The sequence below is a fragment of the Cupressus sempervirens genome, chromosome 7 (assembly GCF_028749045.1).
Source record: "Cupressus sempervirens isolate cs-2001-9-10 chromosome 7, ASM2874904v1, whole genome shotgun sequence".
NCBI classification, from domain to species: Eukaryota; Viridiplantae; Streptophyta; class Pinopsida; order Cupressales; family Cupressaceae; genus Cupressus; species Cupressus sempervirens.
Genome location: NC_143124.1, coordinates 102,029,327 through 102,054,342, shown reverse-complemented (window position 1 = coordinate 102,054,342; position 25,016 = coordinate 102,029,327). Strand labels below are relative to the sequence as shown.

Sequence of the window (25,016 nt, the reverse complement as noted above, 5' to 3'; positions counted from 1 at the left end):
TGCGACAATTATATCATTGGCTGGGCATGAGATTACAGATTACCAATATTGTTGCCAAATGCTTAGAGTGCCAAAGGGTGAAGGCAAAACACAGACATCCAGGTGGACTCTTGCAGCCACATGAGATACCTAAGTGGAAGTGGGATACTATCTCTATGAACTTCATTGTTGGTCTTCCGGTGTCTTCTCGCCACGATGATGCCATCATAGTAACAGTTGACACATTGACCAAAGTTGCCCACTTCTCACCTATCCGTACGACCTTCACAGCACTAGAACTTGCATGAGTGTTCTTGAGAGACATTGTCAGACTTCATGGCATTCCTCATAAGATCATCTCAGATAGAGACTCCTTGCTTACATCATCCTTTTGGAGAGAGTTACAAGCAGCATTGGGCACTAGGCTCAATTTCAATATGGCATATCACCCTCAGACAGATGGACAGACAGAGAAGGTCAACCAAGTGTTGGAGGATATGTTGCAAATGTATGTAATGGATTATCAGGTTAAGTGGGAAGAGCACCTACATCTTGCCAAGTTCGCCTATAATAATGGGCATCATTCATCCATAGGCATGCCACCCTATCAGGCCTTGTATGATAGACCTTGTAGGATACCATTGAGTTAGAGCACGATCAAGGATAAGGTATCTATCGAACATCAGTTAGTCAGGGATATGGAGCAACCGGTGGTACTGATTAGGCAGTGCCTTAGAGAGGCTAAGGACAAACAAAAGAAATATGCAGATGCGAAGAGGGTGGATGGAGAGTATATGGTCGGAGACAATCTTCTTGAGAGTGCGACCACACAAAAGTCTGATTCGTTACATAAAAGGCTCTAAGTTGATGCCTTGTTTTCTTGGACCTTTTGAGATTTTGGAGCAGATATGACCAATTGCCTACCGTCTAGCCCTGCCACCTAGCTTGTAACGCATCTACGATGTATTTCATATTTTTGTACTACGAAAGTCTATTAACGACGAGTTTTGCATCATAGATTGGGATGCCTTGCAAGTGGAGTTAGACGAGCAGCTAGCATTGGAGCCTATTCACATTTTAGCCCAACAGATCCTGGCACTCCGAGGTAGAGAGCTGGACCAAGTTAGGGTCCAATAGGATTGTTATGATGAGGTCACGGCTTCATGGGAGGATGCAGCACAAACGAGATCACAATACCCATACCTTTTTTATGAACTCCAGAAGGATGTTCATGCCTAGGAGGGAAGATGTGAGGCCTCACCCCAACCCATCATAGCATAGTGATATATTCATATTTTGATATACTTTTGATTGGTTAGACGGTGACTCATATTATTTGTTGACATATGATGACTAAATTCTAATGATCTTTACTCATGTTGTGGACTAGGGCCAATCTTATATGTTCAGATGATTTAATATATAAGTTTTCAGTGGTTCATTGTTATGATAGAAACTGAATCATGCCGATACTCAAAATGTTAAATTGGTTATGTTTAAAGTTAGAATTGATGTTGATGTGTAAATCATGATGTTTAATATTGCTAGTATTTTATATGACACTTAGAAAGGAAAAGTTAATTGAAAATGAATTATGCATGTCAAATGTTGATTGGAGTAGTGTTGATCTATTGAATATATTTATATGTAATTTTCCCTTGGACTACTAATGCTCGAATTTAGTGTGCAGGAAATTAACCATGGAATTTAATTAGAGAACCAAGGTCTAAACATATGTGAACACAGTAAAGCCAAGGTTGAATCTAATGGAAAGATTTGAACCTCATTGTTACGTGCATTAATTTGTAAATGTGAATTGCATATGTGTCTTAGATTAAATGAATTATTGTAACTAGTGACATGTCATTGTAATGTGTTTTTATGGTGTCACTCGACACTTGTAATGTCCATGTGTAAATGATGTGTCAATTAGGGTTTGGCAAGAAGTTAGTTAACCTAAAAAATTAACCCTAATGGAGTGCCCAAGTTAACCCCACTTGAAAGAGTTGTTAGGAGAAGTCCCCACCAAGTTGAATTTCGAATTCAAACTTCCTAGGGACATAAGACTATTAATAGAGAAAGAAGTAGGAGTCCCCCACCTAGTCATGCAAATGGTCAAGACAATCATGAGGTAGAATAAGTGCACCAAATGGAGTCACCACTTGTACTAGAGCCACGAGTAGCGGTAAGAGCACCCAGAGACATAAGAGATGAGATCATGGAATTGTTACAACTCCAACCACCCCTTTTCATAGGAGCTATAGATGGTACACAGGCAGAGGCATTGTTGAAGAGCCTACAACAATGCTTTAAGTTGCGCCCCTATGGGAGCAATCTGAAGGCAAGACTTGCCATCTACCTATTGCGTGATAATGCCTCTAACTGGTGGCAATAGGTGGTCATAGGTGGAGTGAGTGTAGATACATTCACTTGGGAGGCATTCATAAGCAAATTTAGAGACAGATACCTCTCAAAGCATTTTACATAGAGGCAGATAGAGTAGTTCCATGATCTCCAATAGAAAGGACTTACAGTAACATAGTACGAGAGCAAATTTCTCAAGCTTCTTCCCTATGTTGATTACATGAAGGACAAGAAACTACAGATCCATCGTTTCATTAAGGGTCTTAATGTCTATTCAGGGCACAGTTCGCTTGGCATTTCCTACCACCTTTAAAGAGGCAGTTGAGACAACACTGGTCGTCGAAGATATTCGTAGTAGACAAGAGTCTCAGGAAAGGTCTCAAACTAAAACCCGTCTACTCAACAGTCAAGGCAATAGAGACCCCCCTTGGAAGGGGAATCGAGGTCACTCAGCACGGTCCTTCAAGGCCCCACACAGTCACAGCAAAGGTCTCAACAGGACACTAAACAGAGGTTATCACAAGGTTATCAAGGCTCCAAGCCCAAGCAATGGTAGTCACAAGGTCCTAGGTGTGATCAGAGGATACAAACCCCATACGCATAGCTAGCTAGGACTCAGCAGTCCTCTAGGGGCGGAGACAGTGAACCCAATAGGACTGCAGGTCAGCAGCAGTCTAGACCAAAGGGGGTTCAGATTCAGACTCGAGGGACATGTTATACTTGTGGTGGCATGGGTGTTGGCCAATCCATGATGGCTCTAGTCTTTGACGGGTCCACTAAGAATTTGTTATACTTCTTTATTTATCCACACAGAGAATTTGATGATGCATCAGTGTAGATTGGTTCTAAAGTTGTACCATCCTTTTGTGGGATAGTAGATGGGATCAATGGTTACGAATTGGATTACTTGAAGAGTCAGCACATCCAAGGGATCCTAGCTGAGCACGGAGATAGTGATTATGTTATAGATGCCTTTGGATGTTCATATCTCCACGATATGGATGGATGTGAGTTTAGTGTGCTTTGCGACCTGAGTGATGCCAGAGTTAGAACTACGATTCATGTCAAACACATTAATTGGCTTCACCACTTTGGGCATGGTGAAGTTGTGTCGAGGGTTAAGCAACAAAAGTCTAAGGACATTCTACTTGGTAGGCTTTTAGTTTACGGACTGGGATCCTCCCAATGCATCAGGATTTTAGACAGAGCTCACTTCGAAGTTTATAGGAGTGTACACAGTGAAGAGTGCCTACAACTTTCATTTTGATCCTCTTGTTCATGACCCTTTTCATATGGATACTTTAGTTGCACATGGGTTGGACAAAGTGTATAACAGCTCACCTTGCACAATTTAGGGAAGCAAGCTATGTTAGCTTTCTGAGTTGCTTCCCTTTGGGATATTCGCTCCTACCACATCTATAGTCGGATTCAATTCAGCTTGGCAGGTTCTATCAATTGTACTAGTGGTGATATTACAAGAGCTAGTCGGTGATCATAAGGACGTTGCACAATTCTACGCTTGGGATCCGGGTGGACTAGTGTGTTTGTATTTCTAAGATGCAATTTCAAGAAGGGTGGACTATAATGTCCCCTGTTTAGCACACCATGTTAGGTAGTTTGGGACCCTCATAGGCTAACCAGATGGATAGAGTCTCAATTGGCAGACCCAAAGGCAAATTCCCACTCTAGAGATCAAGGATGTTCAGGATTGCTCTTTGTTTCAGTCAGATCAGCACATTTACTATTTATAGTGACTATTTCGAAAAAGTCAAGCTTTCCATCTTTTGTAGTGCACCTAAACAGCTTAGTGGCAATGTTATGATTTGGTATAGTTGACTAGAGAAGTTATTCAAAGTCTTACAATTTATAGTGAGTCATTGTTGAGGAGTTGTTATATCTAGCATGGGCTCCCGAACTCATGGTGTGGGCAATGATTGACTCACTCATAAATTGACTTAGTTTGAGGGACTTCTATTTATAGTATATCAATTTTTTTCAATGGGCTACTTAGGCATCAAACACGCATAGTATCTACATTCTAAGTTGTTCATCTAGTGGAGTTAATAAGTTTTTGGTTTTATTAATGATTATTAATTAAGTCATTCTTAATTAATAATTAAGTGAGCTTATTACTAACTACTAAGTTCATTAAATGTTTATTTAATAATGTGTATCATGACACCTAAGCCTTGGAAGGAGATATAATGGAATATTATATTTCAAACATTAAAAAAGCAAATACACTCAAAAAGAAAACTTATGTTTTTGTGTAAGCTTGAAGTTCCCAGCCGATTTGCAATTGAGAATCGTAGATGTATCCAATGCAAGGAAAAAATATTCAATTGTGCATTTGATTTGTGAAATCGTGAAGGGTTGAGAACCAAGGGTTTTCAAATATTTTGATCTTGTATAATTGTGAATTCTACCAAGATTCTACACTTTGAATTGCTAAATAGTTGCCAATGAATTGTGCTAGTGAGTGGCTCAATTCAGAGCAACTATTGCTTCAAATTGTGATCGAACTACATCGAGGAATTCAACATCTTTGATAGGGAAGTCTTACAGGGCATGGGTGTAATTTTGGTGCAGAGAAAAATCTATATTTAAATCTCTGCAAACTTGTAAAGGTTGGATGGCTTGCTAACAGCAGATTGGAGCAATTCTCTATGGTCTGCATTGTGATTGAGCCATAGTTACACCGCCTTGGGGGACTGGGGGACAAAGGGGCCTTAATTTGGGAATGGTGGGGGGACGGCGGGAGACAGTGGCGGGGGATAGGAGGGGTTGTATATACCATACATATGGTACTTAACATGCTAGTTATGAAAAGAAGTATTGTAATATAAGATGTAAAACATGTAAAAGCGTAAATACGTGAACATTGCATTGAATTGAAGCATCGAACATTGAACATAAATAGTCAAATCAGCAAATAGTCAACACCAGGACGTCCCCCCATCCTCGGTGGAGGTAGCGGAATCTGGTGGTGCCGCTAGGGACGGGTGAAGCAAGTCCCCAAGTCCCCAGTGCGTCCCCATCTCCAAGACATGGGGCAAAAGGGGGGGATATGTCCTCGTGTTACTATGGATTGAACCCAACAAACTATCATTAATCATTGGGTCAGTTCTTTAGCAGCAATATTGTTAATTACAGGGGTTGCAATTCAATGTTTCAACACATGTTTGTCTTTAAGTACCCATTTCTAGCAAATTATTAACCACAGTGTTAATCTCAGAAGGTAACCAAAGGCAACACCATCATTATGGGATATCATGTATGCATGTTGGCATACACAAGTTTCTTATATAGTTATTTCAAACAATTACTCATGCATCATATTGCCTTGTATATATTTCAGTGGTGAAAGATAAAAAGATTTGCTGTTGAATAAATGTTTGATGTAATGTCATAACTGAGCTGCTCTTAGTTAGCATATTAGTCTCATGCCAAGTGTTCAACGAATTGTATGTGCTATAAATGGTGGCTTCAGTATGTTAGGAACATATAAATGTGACAGAATTTCTATGCCCTTACACTTGTAGTTTTGTATGGTGTTTTGAAATTTAAGAACTCAGAAAATTTTCAAATTATACTTTGCATAATAACTTTTTGTTCAAAATAACATTGAGTCATTACAGAAAACGGAGAGAGAACACACAGGGGTTCTTACACTATAATGTCCCCTAACATATAGTATTGACGTTAATAAATAATATTAATGCTAAGCCTGTAGTTATTCCCCGAAGGCTAAAGCATGGTATTAATAAAGGGTGGCAACCTATTGCACTTAAGTCCTACTTTTTAGTCATGAAGGTGGGACCATTTTAAGTGGTGTTCAATTGCTCTTTCCTTATCTCAGTTGAAGATTAGCTTTGCCAACTCAGATGCTTTCTTAACAATGCGTGTAGGTGGGAATTAGCAAGTGCCAAGTGATAGGTTTTAAGTTGAAAAGAAAACAATAGAAGTTTGCTTTGAAAGCAAAAGCCTGCTTTCTTTGATCACTTAAGTTATTATAAAGTTATTGATTGTGAAGGAGGCATCCTGAATATTATTAACTTCTTTTATGCTCTGCAAGCTTGGTTGCTTCAATCTTTCTCAGGACACAAACCTTGGAGAAAGTTGCACATCTGGACAAAAACTAGATGAATCTGTGTTAATGTCTCAGCACTATGTGTGCACAGTAATAAGTTGGTAATATTTGATGAGAAACAGCTTCATATAGCTGTTAAAGTCAACACAAGAGGTTGTGCTACAACCAGCAATCTGATTGAATATATTGGTTCTCAGGTATCAATATCTTCTGATGGAATCAGTTATGGTATGAGCACTACATGTTAGTATTGTTCAGTTCCCTTTTGTAATAAATTCTCTATAACCAAGACGACCCTGCTTTTGTGACTTTATGGAAAATAAGAGCAAAATCTATATTATTCATGCAACTAACAATTATTTTCTGTCTGCACTTTTCTTGATTCAAATTAAGAGTTGTATTCTGGGGTGTACAATTTATATCTGTTTGCGAATTCATAGCCTAGAATATTTCACTATCACAAAGACTTCACACTAAATAGGATGGATTAAACTTAAAGTTTCTCACTCCTGTCGGCCCAATACTCATTCTTAGAAGATAGGTCAAGGTTAGCTTCCATTGCAAGGCCACTCTGTGTGGGGGAAGTGCAGCAATATCAAATAAATAAATTCTCCTGGACCATTCTCTATCAGCCTTTCCTATGTGTTTTCCCCTAGCGTTTGTTAAAATCCTACAGGTGAATATACAATTTCTTTGAGCTATACTTCTCTAAATAGGCATAATTGCCATCCACTGAGGGATATTTTCAACATTGTATGGCAGCCTGCCATTTGGCCTAAGATCAGCTTCTTTATCTGGTTAGTGTTAAAGGGAAGAGTATTAACTGGGCATAGGCTTATGAACATGGCTTGTGTGGCCCTTTTCATTGTGGTTTGTGTTTGGACAACGAGGAAATCATCGTACATCTTATTTTTCAATGGCATGGGTGGTCTCTTTATGGCAGTCCTTATCAAAATATACTTAATCTTCCATGGCTCCCATTCAGTCCTTTCAGCAGCTGATTAGAGCATCGGAACACAACCTACCTAAGGGTCAGACTAAAAGCCTTATCCCGATACTGTGCTCTGGCATATTCTTTACACAATAGAAGATTTGGAAGGAGAAAAACAATAGACTTTTCCAACAGGTTAACAGGGATACATGTTTGGGTGAAGATCAAAATAAGCATTGCTGAATTTATTAGGCATTAGATTTTTTTCCCCTCAAATTCTCACCTCAGAACAGAAGCATTTATGTAAATAGCTCTCCCAAGAGTTCAACGGATCTAAAAAATATCTCTAAAACCAAGGCATGTATTCAACGCAAGTCAAATCTATTTATTAGAAAAAGGAGTGTAAAACACTATTGATTTCATCATCAAGTAGCTAAGCAAGGACATTAGAAATCACATTAGAAAGAGAAAATCATTGAACTTGCAAATGATAGGGTTATAATGAATATATTGTTCAACCTCCAGCGGCAAGTAAGCAAACATTACTATAGCCATAATAATTTATACGTAAGGTCACCAGATCCAGTATCTTAGGTTGTAGAAGATAGCCTATACATATATAAGGTGTAAACTTAACTCCAAAAAATGGCAAAAGGTTTTAAGTAGAAATGTTCCTATTCTCTAATGAACAGTTAAAAATTTAATAGCAAAAACTGCCAATAAACAGGCAAACAGAGACTTGCATAATGTAAAAACTGTGAAAAGATCAATTAGAAGTTTTACGCACTTTGTGTGCCCTAAACAAAAGCTTTGAATTTCATGAGCTCCTTGAAGAGGACTTTTAGGAAGCACACTGACCTGCCAGAAGCAATACATCACATTTAGAGATTTCTGAATGTTTAGTCATTAATCCTTCCAAACAATACAAACCCAAAATCACAGACGTCTTCATAGGGAAAGAAACAAGTTTTTCGTACTCGCATCTTGAAATCCCTATCTGCAGAGGCAATAAATCTCCCATTTGGTGAGACCTCCTGTGCATGTAAACAACATTGAAATATATCATTAAAAGTAAAATGTATATTTTGGTACTGTCAACAGATTACATAGCAGTATTAAAACACGCATAAAAGATGCATGTAGCCAAGATAAAAGCAATAGGGCATGCACAAAGAAAGAATTGTTGAGAACTCCAAAAATATAAACTGTACTGTCTCTTCAATTAATCCTTCCTCAATGTCTTCAGAATATGCATCATACGCACAAACAAATGATTACCAATGTGGAGAATATGATGCATTTGTTCAAAGCTATTATGAAAATAGCTTAGTTTGGGCTTTGTACTCTCTCCTTTCACTAAAGCCTTCTACTTTCTTATATGAGCATGATATAACTTTCTTTTGAAAACTGCAAGTGATTTTAAGCATTTTATATTGATTGTTTATCTTAACATTAAGACCTTGAATCTAATTGCTTACATCTCTTTAAATTAATTGTGAAAGAAGTTCAATTAACTTAACCACTCACTTATCTCAATTCAATAGTCATAGAAACTACATATTCAAATTGATAACATTTCAGTGTTCCTTGTAAGACAAGCAGAGAACCAGGGTTTGCAGACAACATAGAATCATGATGGACACAATGTGGTTCAGTTCTGATTTTGAAACCAGGAACCAAGAGACTGTTGTCGAATCAGTGCACCTAACAGATTGAGCTGGAGCCAAACTCGTCATGCAGATTCATAAATCTCTTTAGAGGCTTACGTGTCTTAACTATACGTTGGGTGCAGTTGCATATATATATATATAGATATATAATTTTCAAATATGTTAGGCTTTTCATCCTAGGGTTTGAAGTCGAGCTTACAGTCCAAAATTTGTAAATGACTGAAATAAAATGTCCAAGATATGAAAATGAGCTCCTTCATTCCTCCTTTGTAACCTTCTGAGGGAACTTTAAATAAGTTATATTTTAAATTTTCCTTTATTAAAATAATAACCTTTGTAGGCCAGAAATGATAATCTATTGATTGAAAAAAGTACTTACAAAGGAGATGAAGGCTCCATATATAAGGAATTATGATAAAGGGTGCTCCCCTTAATACCATTAACACATACAGAAAGAAAGAAACAACAGCAAATGCAAGAACAAAATATGGACTTCTTATTATCGCCACAAACGCAAAATTACAAAATTCACAAGTACAATATGTTAACCCACATGGGCACCTTTGTTACAGTAATCTGCAAGACTATGCTGCGAACTACACCAAGAGTTGTTCTAAACAATGTTCAGGCCTTTCTTAAATAGAAAATTTTATGCTGCTCGGGAAGGTTCTAGACATTGAAACTTAATACCTAGGGCCGACAGACCCTAAGAATACATATAGAGTCAGCCAAATACATCTTTGATACTTATTTTAGAAATTTCAAGTAGCCCAACTTCGGAGGGCCATAACTCTCGAACCATTGCTCTAATTAGCTATTATAACCACTTTTCGAAAATGTCAGCTTCTAATATACAGAATCGGATCGACACAGGCCCCTTTCTATCGAGTTTTCGGACTTCATCCGGGCACTCTAAGGCCTCCAACGATGAGCCTGAAGATATTTCTCCTAAATTTTCCACTGAAAATCCGCAATAACTTCTCTAATACTTGCACTGAAACAATGAGATTTTTATGGTAGGCTTATAACTCTAAAATGAACTTTCATGTAGAAAATGAGAACATTCTAAGCTCATATGACAAACTTACTAAAAATAGCAAGTTCCCAGAAATAGTAACCACCCTATCTACTAGTCCTTATTAAAACAGAAAAAATTGAAAAGAAAATATTTTTGGGTGATGCAAGATTGCTCTTACACCCAGGATGCTCCTACATCAAATTACAAAGTCGATGTTTCTAAAAAAAACAATCATTAACTGGGGTTGAAAATAGAAAGATACTAAACTATCTGACTGACTAGATACATGAAGTGACCAGAAACATTAAATTAAATCACTTAAATGATTGTTATAAGGTAAATAATACAATATTATTCTACTACCCTCCGATAATGGTCCATTGATTATTTAACTACCCTCCTGAAGACAATCTGTAGGTCATTTGGCCCTGAATGCATAAAAGGCTGACCCCTCTTTAGAATGTTCTGCAATATGAGCTTGATTATGAGACCCTCCCTTGTTGGACTTTTGATCAGCCAATGGCTTTCAACAAAACCACAATATATGGCCAAGTTTACCACAAAAGTGGCATGTGACATCCTTCTTGAAGCTTTTGTCAAATTTGATGAGTCCTTTTTGCTAAGTGGACCCAGCTTTGACTTTGTCTTGGGCAATAAATGCCTATTCCACAATGGGTGTGGCACTGCTGCTACGAAACTATCATCTCCACTGGGCCTGCTGCAATAGCTTATTGCACAACTCATCAAATTTCAGGTCAACGGTAGTGGAGGAAAAGTTGAGAATTTCGATGAAGTGCTCATAGGACAGTGATAAACCTTTCAACGAAATTACCAGCATATCCGCTTCTTCCATCTTTCAACCAATAGACTCCAACTAATCATGAATATCCTTGATCTTTACAAAATGCTCTAGCAAAGACACTTTATCATCCATCATAATGGCAAAGAGCATATTCTTCAAAAGAATGCTCTTCCTTTGTCTAACATTTCATGGTGATTTTTCAAATGCATCTGAAACTTCGTAGCAGTCTTGCTAGATGGCACTTCTGAAAGCATCTCATTGATGACTAATAACTTAAGCAACATAATCACTTCATGGGTGTTGATGTCAATTTTGTACCACTACATAGCATATAGCAATTGAATACTTGATATCAAATATCAAACACTCAACCCTCTTTTGAAAAGTAAATACTAATGAGGAACATGAGAAAAACTCCAAGATTCCTTACACCTGTGCATACTAACTCAGTTATATTAATGTGATTTGTTGGTTAATCATGTAGGTGGGCTTACGTTGTTCTTTCAAGGATGTTAGACTTTTGTTGTGATGGTGCTGAATCTATCTTTGCAATGTATACTAGCACCAAATGATGTTGATGGTGATGATGGAAGGAATGTCCACCAATGACGTATACCTATCTAACTTTCTTCTTGAATGAACTCCAACTACTAAACTACTTGTTGTTTTACCTCTACTCCTATGAATGGAAAGATTAGCAAATGGATGGGGATCAAATCTGATGAAAGCTTACTAGCGGCTCCACCTCTAATTAGGGATGCCACCCCATCGGCAAATGAGAAGACGCCACCTCGTCAATGGACCAATGCAAACAAAGGAAAAGTGGCAAGCAAAGAGAAGGCACCAAAATGGTAGCCAATCAGAATCAAACACCTATCCTACCCAAGAAGAAGGAGAATTTGCCACTTGGGCTTACATCAAATGATCTTCTAATATAATTCTACCCTTTTCTTTCATCTTTTTAGCCAAGGCAATGAACTTGGCTAGCCTATCATTAACTTCCATCATGGGAGGGCAAGGCGTGTGCTTCATCTTGAACTCCACTATATTCATCATGTTGCTCGCTACTTGCAGTGTTTTCTTATGATCCTTCTCATACTCTTTCGCATATCCGATAAAGGCACTGAGGGAGGCAAGGGTCCCAAAATGCTTCTTCCTAATGGCAACCTTCCCCAACTCATCCAATCTTGACCCAAACTCTGTCTCATTGACGTTCTAATCTTTGATATCCTCAAAATCAAGTGCAGCCCCAACATCGCCCAACATGGTTGAAATGCAAGTGTCAACGCCTAGGCTGTGCTATGCAATCTCATTTTGTATATCTTCAAGTATTCTCAATCTAATGGCCAAGGCAACATACCAAGACTCCACCGTACTCATTCCTCCTTCACCCACCAACTTGATTCTTTCCAAATATCTCTCTGGTGGCCCAATCAATGCCTGTAGCCTGGGAATGGCTAAGTCCTTGACTAGAAGGAAATCCTTTCACTCCCCTTCGAATGCTCTGAATTTGTTTCTAATAGCCACTAATGACCTGAATGTCGAGATAAAGAAAGGTAAGAAATTTCGCCCATCTTGAATTATATCACTAATCCAATCTTTGGTTTCGCACAGCTGAGCCGATATCTCTTCTATGTTCCTCCTGCTATCTTGAGGAAGGGTTGCCTGATGCAACTGTTGGATAGGCTGGCAATCTCTCCAAGACTTGTTTTCGGCCTCCAACTTTACAATCCTCTTATTTGCCTTCCTCAACTTTTCTCTAATTGAAACCATGCCTTCCTCGATCTCCTAACATTCCATGTCATCTGTGAGTCTTCCCAAGTTATGCTCTACTATCTCATACTCTTGGGCTACAATCTCATCCACTGCCTTGCTAACCTTTGGTATAGGAATCTTAACTTTTCAGTGAACCTCATCATCACTCCTGATTACTTTTGTCACCGTTTTTGCAATTTGTTTTTGTTTCTCGCTATCCTCCTTTTCCATTAACCCTTGAATATCTTTAATTGTTCGAACAGTCACCACCTCACCTCTTGGCATAAGCATTTGCCTTAAACATAGCGCTGCAGTACATCTCCCCAAATCTAGATTCGGTCTGACTAGCAAAGCATCACCAATGGCCTCAGGTGCCTAGCTTATTTCCTCAATAACAATTGGCATATCCTCTTCTTCACTAGTGAGTGTTATATCATCTCCATGTTACTTCTCCCAGAGAGGAGAGTACTCGGTACTGTCACTGTAACCACTTGATTCCGAATCAGAGCTCACCTCTACCGAGAACCTTTCTCCACTTGTATTAACCCCTTGGCTCCTAGCCTCAATTATGCTCTCCCTTGATGGTGTTGCATTCTGTCTCTTTACTAGAGGTTCCTGATGTTCTTTACTTTTTTCAACCTCCAAATTTCTCTTCTTGTCCTTAACTGCTCTTTGTTGCTAGTTGTTGCCCCTATCTTTATGTCTGACTAACTCCGCTAGACCTTCTTCCTACGGTTTCATCTTCTCATAAGTAAGGCGTACCTTCCAACTTTGTAATTGCCTTAACTTCTCATTGTACCATGACTTAGTGTGTTGAGCAATTGTCCTTATAATTGCCTCTAAGGAAGGATCCTGATGATCATCCCAATCCACCGAACCCAACTTTGTTCCATCCAATGTATCATAATCTTCTCTTAGCACATTTTCATCATCTTCCAGTTGATTGGGAATATCAAGGCGGACCCAACTTTGTTCCATCCAATGTATCATAATCTTCTCTTAGCACATTTTCATCATCTTCCAGTTGATTGGGAATATCAAGGCCTCTCCATCTGATTGCCCTCATCATGCCCACTGACAATCTTGAGAAAGCTAGCTTCCTCACACGAAAGTCATCCTATGCATTGGCCCAAAAATCTTCTATAGTAGTAATATGTTTGAATGTGTTTGAGTGAGATGCCTTGATAAGACCATTAGGATCGAATCCTTGTCTTGCTCTATACCATCATAGATGATACCATCCTAACTCCTCCGCAGCTGCAAAGGCAACAGGATTGGGGCAAGTATCATTGCCTATTCCAAATGAGAAGGTAATCCCTGTCTCACCTTTAAGTTTCATCATCTTGTCACAATGCTCAAATTGCCTAGCCAACTCCATCAAAACTATCTTGCCGGGTGGGTACCTTGGAAGTCTCTTGGGACAAACTGCACTTCCCACTACTCTGATATATGTGAATTGCGAAAATTGAATGAACCAACTCCCATACTTCTTAACTTTTGCTTCTGCTTTCGATGAAAGCCTCCTAGCAAGTGTCCCTTGTAGTATCCTTACCGTCTTCATGGAAACAACGTCATAAAACATCTTATAGCCTTTGGTGTTGTGCAAATGAAGTTGTGGATAGCACTCATGCACCAAACATTGCCCCGACCCATTGCCAATCACTCCTAAAGCCTTAAGTCCAGGATTTTTATATAGTCTCGCAATTAAATAGAAAAGATAGGATACCATGTAGAATTGCTTTTGATTTTGCACTGACCTAAGTTGCAACTCTAAATTTTCCCTTATAATTCTAGCCCAATCAAATTTTCTCTTTCCATTTTCAATTCCATCAATAAAATAGTACATCCAGTTCTTGAATTGCATACCTTGAGCCATGCCCATGATCCGGCTAAGAAGCACAATAAGGTCGCCATACTCTGATTTGAAATCTGACTTGGTGAGCTTTGACGACTTGGTAACTCCCTTCTTGCCTTTGTGTAACCAATTCTTCTTTAGAGTGAATGAAGTAGGCCTCCTAATTATCCTAAAATGACTTGGCCACCTGATCCATCATTACCATTGTCATGCCTTTATGATGGGGAATATTGAATACTTCTTCGACCACTTGTCCGTTGATGTTAGCCAGCACTCTCTTCCCTTCATCAAAAATGATGGACTTGGTAACAATATCAAACCGAGATGCACACTCTATTACCAATTCTGGACAAGGCAAGGTAGGAGGGAAAGCCGCCGCATGTACAATTACGCTCTTGTAGATCTTCTTTGTCATGGGGGACTGTCCTTCCTTCAATCTATCCTTCAACTGTACCATGTTCACCGTACCGATATTAGTATCACTTATTCGCCTCACTTTCGAGAAGGTGGTCTTAGACATCATGTCTTCCTTGTCTTTTTTAATATTCATTCCCTTTGAGTTCTTGCTTGCACTAACATCTAACATCATAAACACTTATTTCTACCTCTTTGTTCTAAATAATATGGACTACACTTATCAATCTCCAACCTTCTTTCTATCGATGGAATCTAGCTTATTTCTGCCTCTCCAAATCCTATCTCTACACTTATCAATTTCCAAACTTCAATCCTAGGGGTGGGACTACCACTTATTTCTGCCTCTTCGTTACCTTAGGATGGACTACACTTATATCTCCCAACTTTAATCCTAGAATGGTCTAGCTTATTTCTGCCTCTCTAAGTTTCTATCATGAAATCTACACTTATATCTCCAACTTCAGCCTATCAATGAAAATGATGAAGTGGTGGATGAAAAGTGCAAGAAAAAGATAAGGGAAATGAACTAAACAAGAACAAGGAATAAAATCTGCCTCTAAAACCAATCTTCACCTCTAAAAATGAATGAGAATCTTACCTTAAATCTATCTTTACCAACAATCGGGCCTCTTCAAGTTCAGATCTGATCTCAGAGTTTCAGTCCCTCCACAAAATATGATGCCCTAGCCAATGAATTGCTTGCAAAATCTGCCCTAAATCAGAATTTCGACTTCCCAAACTCGCCTTCAAATGCAAAAAAAATCAGACCTTGAATCGCTTTGCCTCTTCACCAAATAAAATAGCCATAGCTAGAAGAAGAAAATCGCAGCCCTAGGAGGAAAAATCAGATCCCAAAATCGCTGCCAATCTTGCAAAAATCAGGCTTTCCCTCACAAATTCGACCTAGGGTAGAAATCGCCCAACTTGCAAAAATCAAATCTGCTCCTCCAAATCGCCTTAGGGCAGAAATCGCCCATCCAAGGAAGAAGAAATTGCTACCAAAATGCAAAATCAGATCCCCAAAAATCGCCTTAGCTGGAAATTCACCTCTCTAGAAGAAAATCGCTCAATCTTGAAAGAGGAGGTAGAAAGAATGAATGAGGAAATAAGAGGGGGGAAGCCCCTTCTTATATCCTCCAGTTAATCTCTAGAGTGGGCCGACCTACCTAGAGGGAAATAAAAAATTAAATTAGACCTCCAATGATGGTCCAGATTTAAATGAAACATTAAAATAACTAAACCCTATAGCAAAATTGGCCCATTTAATTGCCAATTTGATCCAGGATTGCAAAATAGAAACAAGGTAAGCCTAGGAGATGTCAAAATTTTCATTTAACAATGTATTGGCAATTACAATATCATTAAAATCAAGTCGAGCAAGCCAAAATCAATTTTCAATTCCAAATTACCAATTTTCTTCGACATTTCTAAAATCTTCTAGGCAAAATTTTAACCAAATTAATGAGATTTTGCAATACAATCCAATTTCAATTTTGCAATACAATTCCAATTTTTAACAAAATTAATCATTTTCCTGGCACTGGAAATTCAAACTCTAAATCCAATTTTACTATCAAAATTTCTTTTCATCGAAATATTTCAAGATTTTCCAAAGCAACCAAGTCCACAAATTCCTTTTGAAAATGCTCAAGCTTATACAATTATATCAAATTTTCAAAAATCCATCTAAGTCCAAAATTTGCAATTTTATCTTGCCAAATATTATTTTAACCATCGAAAAATGTTGTTTTATCTGTTTGGCCTAAGGATAAAATTACATGTTCCAAAAAATCAAGTCTCGCATCAGGTGAAAACAAATCAAATCCCTTCCTAGAGACCAAGACGTCCAAGGTGTAAAATCACCACTTCAAAAACCTCTGAACAACTCCAAAATTGCCAAGGCAACCAAAAAAATTTCAAAACCTACGAAAATTGCCAAGGCTTGCCTTAAAAAGGGGGTCCTCAAAAATTTTGGGGCGATGGTGTGAAAACCTAACAACAATGGGTACACTCATCATACTCGTCCTCATCTTTGTGCACCACTGTACAGCAAGTAGTGTTATTCAGAAATAATCTAGTCAAGGCACTGGCACTTGAAAATTGAGAGCATCCTTTGCTTCCAGGCATTGTAGTTGTTGTTGTTGAAGCATTGATTGCTTTCCAACATGATGTTGGTCAATGAAGCCATCCGTACCATTTTCCAATGACAAAAAAACCAAGCTGCTTTTTTTTTTGTTGAACATCAGAAAAAATCAAAACAGCCGGTATAAATTGCACAAACTCTGATTTTTGAGGTCAAAACCAGTCAAACCCTTTTGGACATATCCTACGGAGATCTGCCCTACAAAAAAAATTGATTTTATTGCAAAAAGCAGTTAAAGAAAACAACATACACATACTTCTGCACAAAATTCATGAGGAACCCTAGTTGAAATTCTGTAGAAAACACTCAATTCTGTGGAAAAATCAAAATACCCTATGACAACAGAAGAGCAGAAACCCATGATTTTTATATCAAAATTGTTTTGGAGAAGCATATCTTCATGGCTGTCGAAAAAAAAATTGAATATGTTCAAAACAAACTTTAAAATAACAAAAAATAAAAGCATTGATCCTGCAAAACCTTTCACACGCAACTAAAGCCCTAGCACATAGAAGTGACTAAAGAACGTTCTTGGAGCAGGCTGCGGGTCTAGGATATAACTTAGCTTGCAAAAAAATCCCAAACACTGTACAGTCTGAGAAAATGTGTGTGGCTTGAATACAACATGTGTGCAGAGAAAACACGTTCAAATAATCTCCATAGGTGCAGAAAAACCTGCATGAAAAGCTTTCAAGTCAATGGTAAGAAACGCTAGTATTAGAACAGCAGAAATCCTCCTTCGCACAAGTTGAAATTGCACCCAAAATGTATCCACAAATTATAGAAAAGAAACATGCTAAAAATATAAAAATAAAAACAAAGCACAAATTTTGTAGAAAATGCAGGTAGCAGGAAAAAACAGCCCCAAACAACTTTGTCCACAACAACGAAAAGTCCCGCAATCTTCAACAAAGACACCCATGAATTGTCAAAATAAAAATCCACAAATTTTCATCCTCAAAACACTTTGGGCTTCAAAACTCTGAAAAACAATGATTTTGTCACAAAAAGAAAAGAAGACAAAAAGTAGCAACACCCATGAACACCAATAAACTCCAATACATTTGCAAGAACAACTTTCACCTTGAAACGTGAGCTACAACTCAAAACACTTTGCAATAAACCACAATTTTTAAAAAAAACATTGTAGTATTTTGTCGAAGATGTCATGATTTTGTGACAAAATCATTAAAAAAAACCTTCATTTTGAGGAAAAGGAGAAAAAGAAAAAGAGAGAAAAAACAAAAAAAAAACCTACGAAAAGAAATTCATGATTTATTTTGGAAAAATCAAACAAAAACCATTTTTAAACATTACAATTTTTGTGGTGAAAGAAAAGAAAAACTCAAAAATAAATACGAAGTCAAGATTTTTTTCAAAAAATCTCATCATGATTTTCTTGTGGAAAATAAATTAGAAAACCCAACATGACTCTTTTGTAGAAAAAAATCAGAAAACCCACCTTCCATGAATTTTTGTGGAGATAAAAAATAAGAAAATCTGCCCTCCATGACCAAATGTGGAATCCCTCAAATGGGAAAAACAAAACCTCCAAAAAATGTAGTTCTAAGACACAAAACCCTTGCACTCAGTAAAAAACCTTTGTTTTTGGAACCTTTGATTTTTTAATAAAAATGAGAAAAAAATCTAAAATTTTCTAAAAAATTGCTAAGATTCTTCACAATTTTTCATTTAAAAATATTAAAAACTTTTGGAATTTAATTCCAAGTATGAAGGGTTGGGGGCTTGCCTCAATTGTTGAATGATTCTTGTTATGAAGCACAAGGTCATGAGGTCCAGTCTCCCCCAGCCCATGTGGTACCAAAGAAAGTTTCGTGCCAGCGTCACTAGTCACACTAAAAAATTTACCTAGTGCGATGCAGTTTATAGGGGTGTGCTATACTCAATTCCTGCAGTCTAAAAATAGCTCAGGTATGAAACTATGAAAAACTAGCCTATGGGCTCTTATACCATGAAACCATAATCTATTGTTTGAAGTTTGAACGAAGTAATTACAAAGGAGGCAAAGGCTCCTTAAATAAGGAATTACAAAGGTGATGTTTCTAAAAGAAACAATCATTAAACAAGAGTGAATATAGAAAGATACTAAATGATCTAACTGACTAAATACATTAAATGACTTAAATGACCATTATAAGGTAAATGATACAATATTATTCTAATAACATCAACATAAAGTAATTTACATTATTTCTAACTTTTAATTTATGCCACTTTATAAAAATAAAATACTCATACAAGTAACCAGTTACATTAGTTTAAGGCATAGTTTCAAAACTCGGCAAAATATTGCCAGAATCATGAAATATCGCGGGATCAATCCTGACAACGATTATATCACTGCATATACCGGCAATGCTATGTTAAATAAATCGCAGCGATTTTTGAACTTAATATCGCACAAAAACGCCAAAAAAACGGTCAAATACCATTAACCTTTCCGTCTGTAGTTTTAATGTTTTAAAATGTGGATGTGCAAGCGCTAGAAGTTGTTCGCAATTTTAGGGTAACGTTTTTTGTTTTGCATGAGATGGGGATAGCAGAAGTTCTAGACTACAGGCGACGGACTACAAGCAACGGTGACCAGATGACATTCCCCAGCTACCCAATATATCGATTTGATATATGATTCATTCATCCATGAGGTGCACAGTTAAAAGTTTCAATTTGCATAGATCCACGACAGGCTTAACTCGTCGGCAATTTATTTGTAATTTAGTATATATATTAACAAGTTCAAAATTATTTAGAACTTACTTATTTTGTAAAAACTAAATACTAAAAATTAAAATATATTAAATAATTTATTATAAAATAAGTAAAATTAGTTGACTGTATTACTGTTTTTTTCTCAATTTATATTTTATAATTTATGTTACTGTTATCTATCAGTATTTAACAAATTAAATATAATTTAACTATTAAATATGAACTTACCATAGTCTGGACTCTGTAATTAAATTTACTGTTTTATTGGAGTTTATGTAACAGTATTTAGTTTTAGTAGATTTAGTATTTACAATAATGCTATTTTATAATTTATATATAACAGTATTAACTTTAAGTGTACTTCTAAAAGATTTATAATTTAGTATTTGAATTTTAAATTGATAGTATATGCTTTCTAACTATACATCGTCTATTTTTTATTAGGTTCTCTAAGTCTACAAGATGACTGGTTGTGGTAGAGTTAAGGACCCTTTACCAAAACTTGAACTTAATATGTATTCAGAAGTAGTAGTTTCATAGAGTTTGACTTCTATGTATCGAACTTATTTATATTCAGATGTTGTACTTGTTTTTTGGTATATGATTCTAGCAGTATGTTAATCTACTAAGTTCCTCTTGCTATGAATTACTATTTAACTTAAAACTTTGAATGATATATGGTGGATATCTCAAATTATTATATATTCTACAAATTTGGTGTGTATGTATGCGTTTTTAAAAATATTTTAAAAAATTTTATATTTTCAAATGTTCGATAAAAGTGCCGATTTATTGCCGAATTTTTTGCCGAGTTTTTGCTGATTTCGAGTTTTCCAAAAAATTTGGGCTGGCCAAGATATTGCCGATACCGATTTTAAACTATGGTTTACGGCAACTCAATTTAATTTATTATATTATTCCCTTTTTAACTCTCCAAATTGGCGTAGGTGAATAAATTTGTCTAAGTTAAAGCGGACATTACAAAACTGAAAACAAAATGTCCAACATAGCAATCTCAGGATTATTTCAAACACAGTAGTCCAAAATGTTAGTAAGATAATATCCAAAATGTCATTAGCAGGATATAATTATCTTTTTATACATTTTCTTTAATCAACCTTTCTAGGAAAAATATCAAGAGCTACAGACCAGGCCAACATGTCACTGCTTTAATAAGACAATGAGCAAAAGACATCATAAATAAGGAGGTGTGATCCAAATAACATCATGGATGTCAATATATTCATCTAACTCAACCATTAAATCTTGATTCTCTAGCCAAACAAATATTTCAACTAATAACACTTCCAGTATTCACAGTAAAACAATTTAAAATAGAATCAAAGTTTGCTAAAGACAAAATTGCAGCAATCTGAAAAGAAAGATTCAAGCAAAATCCAAATGCCCAGGGGCCAAGAACAAACTGTGGAAGCAAAACAGCTACAGGTTCAGCTGGAGCTGAACTTGCTAAGAAAAGTCGTACAATGTCAAAACTATCCTACACAGAATAGAATATCATGACAGACTTTTAGAGTTGAAGCAATCTAAGGATGACGATAACAAATTCCACATATCTAGTGAAGCTGAAGCAACTGGAATTTCATAGCTTTAAAGGCTTAAGCTATTTGGACTTTCATTTGGATGGGAATCTATTTATTGTGTGTACGTAGAGCCCATGAGGGTAACCAATTATGCATTTCTTCTTGTTTACAATGTTAAGCTATGTAGCATGTGAGTGCCGCATAGGAGAATTTGTTAAAGCATACAAGCTCCAAAGATGCTCTTGGTATGTTGTTGGTTTTCTTAAACACCAGCATTCATGATGGTGAATTAGCTATACAACATCTATGATACTTACAGAGTAGATTGATTTTACATAAAGTTGTTATACTTTCTAGTTTGTTTGTGTGGATTTGATATGTTGTGACTGTTGTAAGCATACAAAAAAGAACCATATGATGTCAATTTTTGAGCCCATAGGTGTACTTTCAATTCATTACTAGGCATTCAACCAGGGCTTCATTATTGCAGTGGTTTTTGTCCTTGCAACAGTAAGTTTTGTACCTTCAAGGTTATTTGTCAGTGATAAGATCTTTCTATGGCAATAACTGATTTACACAGATATTATAGAAGTTTGTTAAACAATTCTGACTATTCAAAGCTATAGGCAGTCTTTCAAAGTACAAAGGAGGGTTTCCGATTTCTGCTAGTGTTAAATCAGATTTTGATGGTTTCTGAAACTTGTCAGATCTCAGCTCACTAGTTTTTACCTGGGTCAAAAGATGGAAGTGTTAAGCTGCTCCTGAGCATACCCAGAGTTGAAGTGAACCAGCATCAAAAAACAAAAATGAGTCATCAGTAGTCTGGAACATGCCACAAAACGCAGGGGCAGGGTTTCAAATTTGTTGTGAGGTTTTCACACCATTGGCCCAAAAATTTTCGGGACCCCCTTTTTCGAGCAAGCCTTGGCAATTATCACAGGTGTTGGGAATTTTTCAATTGCCTTAGCAAAATTTGGAGTTGTCCAGAGGTTTTTTATTTGAAAATTATACACCTTGGATGCCTTCGGGCCACGAGGGATTCGGTTTGTTTTCACCCGGTACGAAACTTTATTTTTTTCCGGAACAGGTAATTTTGTCCTTAGGCTAAACAAGTTTCAACAACATTTTTTTTATTGTTAAAATAATATCTGGCAGGATAAATTTGCAAATTTTGGACTTGATAATTTTTTTTTTTTTGAAAATTTGAAATAATTGTATAAGCTTGAGCATTTTCAAAATGAAATTTTTTGATTTAATCGTTTTGGAAAATCTTGAATTTTTTTGGTGAAAAAGAAATTTTCTTTTGATAGTGATTGAAATTGGAGTTTGAATTTCGACTGCAAAAAAAAGGATTTGTTTAGTAAAAAATTTGAAATTGTATTGCAAAATAGATATTGGATTAAATTGCAAATCTCATTAATTTGTTGAAATTTAGCCTAGAGGATTTTAGAAATGTTAAAAGAAACTGGTAATTTGGAATTGAAAATTGATTTTGGCTTGCTAGATTTGATTTTAATGATACTTTAATTGTCAAAGCGTTATTAAATGAAAATTTTGATATCTCCTAAGCTTACCTTGTTTCCATTTTGCAATTTTTGATCAAAACTGGCAATTAAATGGACCAATTTCATTATAAGACTAAGTAATTTTAATGTTGCATTTAAATCTGGGCCATTAATTAAGGGACTAACTTAATTTTGTTTCCCCTCTAGGCAGGTTGGCCCACTTGGAGAGGCAAAAATTTTGGTATAAGAGGGGCTTCCCCCCTCTTATTTCCTCGTTCATTCTTTCCACATCCTCTTGCAAGTTGGAGCAATTTTCTTCAAGTTGAGTGAATTTTCAGCTAAAGCGATTTTTGAAGTCTGATTTTTCCATTCTTTGGCAGCGATTTCTTCCTTGGATGGGCAATTTCTGCCCTAGGGCGAATTTGAAGGAACAGATCTAATTTTTGCAAGTTGGGCGATTTCTACCCTAGGTCGAATTTGTGGTGAAGAGGCCTGATTTTTGCGAGATAGGCAACAATTTTGAAGTCTGATTTTTTCCTTCTTTGGCAACGATTTCTTCTTCCAACTTTGGCGATTTTATTTGGTGAATTGGCAATGTGATTTAAGGTCTGAATTTTGGCAATTTCGGGCGAATTTGGAGAACCAAAACTCTGATTTAGAGCAGATTTTTCTGCCCTATAGCAGTGATTTCCTTCAAATTGGGCAATTTTGGCAAAGAAGGTTAAAATTCAGTGGCGTGAGCAGATTTTTGCAAGCATTTCATTTGCTAGGGCATCATATTTTGTTGGAGGATTGAAATTTTACGAGATCTGATCTAAATGTGAAGACACCAAGTTATTGGTAAAGGCAAATTTAAGGTAAAATTCTATTCATTTTTAGAGGTGAAGATTGGTTCTAAAGGCAGATTTTATTCCTTGTTCTCGCTTGGTTCATTTCCCTTATCTTCTTCTTGCACTTTCATCCACCACTTCATCATTTCCATTGATAGGCTAAAGTTGGGACATATAAGTGGAGATTTCATGATAAGACATTTGGAGAGGCAGAAATAAGCTAGACCACCCTAGGATTGAAGTTTGGAGATTGATAAGTGTCATCCTAAGGTAACGAAGAGGCAGAAATAAGTGGTAGTCCCACCCCTAGGATTGAAGTTTGGAAATTGATAAATGTAGTCCATCCTAAGGTAACGAAGAGGCAGAAATAAGTGGTAGTCCCACTCCTAAAATTGAAGTTTGAAGATTGATGAGTGTATAGATAGGACTTGAAGAGGCAGAAATAAGCTAGATTCCATTGATAGAAAGAAGGTTGGAGATTGATAAGTGTAATTCATATCATTTAGAACAAGGGGTAGAAATAAGTGTTTAGGATGGTAGATGTTAGTGCAAGCAAGAACCCAAGCGAAACAAATACCAAAAAAGACAAAGAAGACATGATGCCTAAGACCACCTTCTTCTCGAAAGTGAGGCGAATAAGTGTTACCAATATCGGTACAGTGAACATGGTAAAATTGAAGGATAGATAGAAGGAAGGGCGATCCCCCATGGCAAAGAAGATCTACAAGAGCGGAATTGTACATGCAGCGGCTTTCCCTCCTACCTTGCCCCTTCCGGAATTGGTAATGGAGTGCGCATCCTAGTTTGATATTGTGACCAAGTTCATCATTTTTTATGGAGGGAAGAGAGTGTTGACTAACATCAACGGACAAGTGGTCGAAGAAGTATTCAATATTCCCCAACATAGAAGCATGACAATGGTAACAATGGATCAAACGACCAAGTTCTTTAAGGGTAACCGAGAGGCCTATTTCATTCATCTAAAGCAGAATTGGTTACACGAAGGCAAGAAGGGAGTTACCAAGTCATCAAAGCTCACCAGGTCAGATTTCAAACCGAAGTACAGCGACCTTATTGTGCTTCTCAGCCGAATCATGGGTGTGGCTCAAGGTATCCAATTAGAGAATTGGATGTACTATTGTATTGATGAAATTGAAAATGGAAAGAGAAAATTTGATTGGGCTAGAATCATAAGTGAAAATTTAGAGTTGCAACTCAGGATAGTGCAAAATCAAAAATAATTCTACATGGGATCCTACCTTTTCTCTGATTGCGACAATATATGAAAATCCTGGACTTAAGGCCTTAGGAGTGATTGGCAATGGGTCAGGGCAATGTTTGGTGCATGAGTGCTATCCACAGCTTCATTTGCACAACACCAAAGAC

At 36.9% G+C, this 25,016-nt stretch overlaps 1 protein-coding gene across 3 annotated transcripts in view; it reads right to left on the bottom strand.

Moving 5' to 3' along the window:
* Window positions 1–25,016, bottom strand: part of TRM82 (Transducin/WD40 repeat-like superfamily protein) — a 120,954-nt gene that overhangs the window by 76,599 nt on the left and 19,339 nt on the right. For all 3 annotated transcript variants that reach the window (XM_089790774.1, XM_089790773.1, XM_089790775.1), the window contains 2 exons: window positions 8,342–8,398; window positions 8,152–8,222 (listed from right to left, as the gene is read on the bottom strand). In XM_089790774.1, coding sequence (XP_089646900.1) covers window positions 8,152–8,222; window positions 8,342–8,398 — 128 coding nt within the window. The remainder of the gene's footprint in view (window positions 1–8,151; window positions 8,223–8,341; window positions 8,399–25,016) is intronic.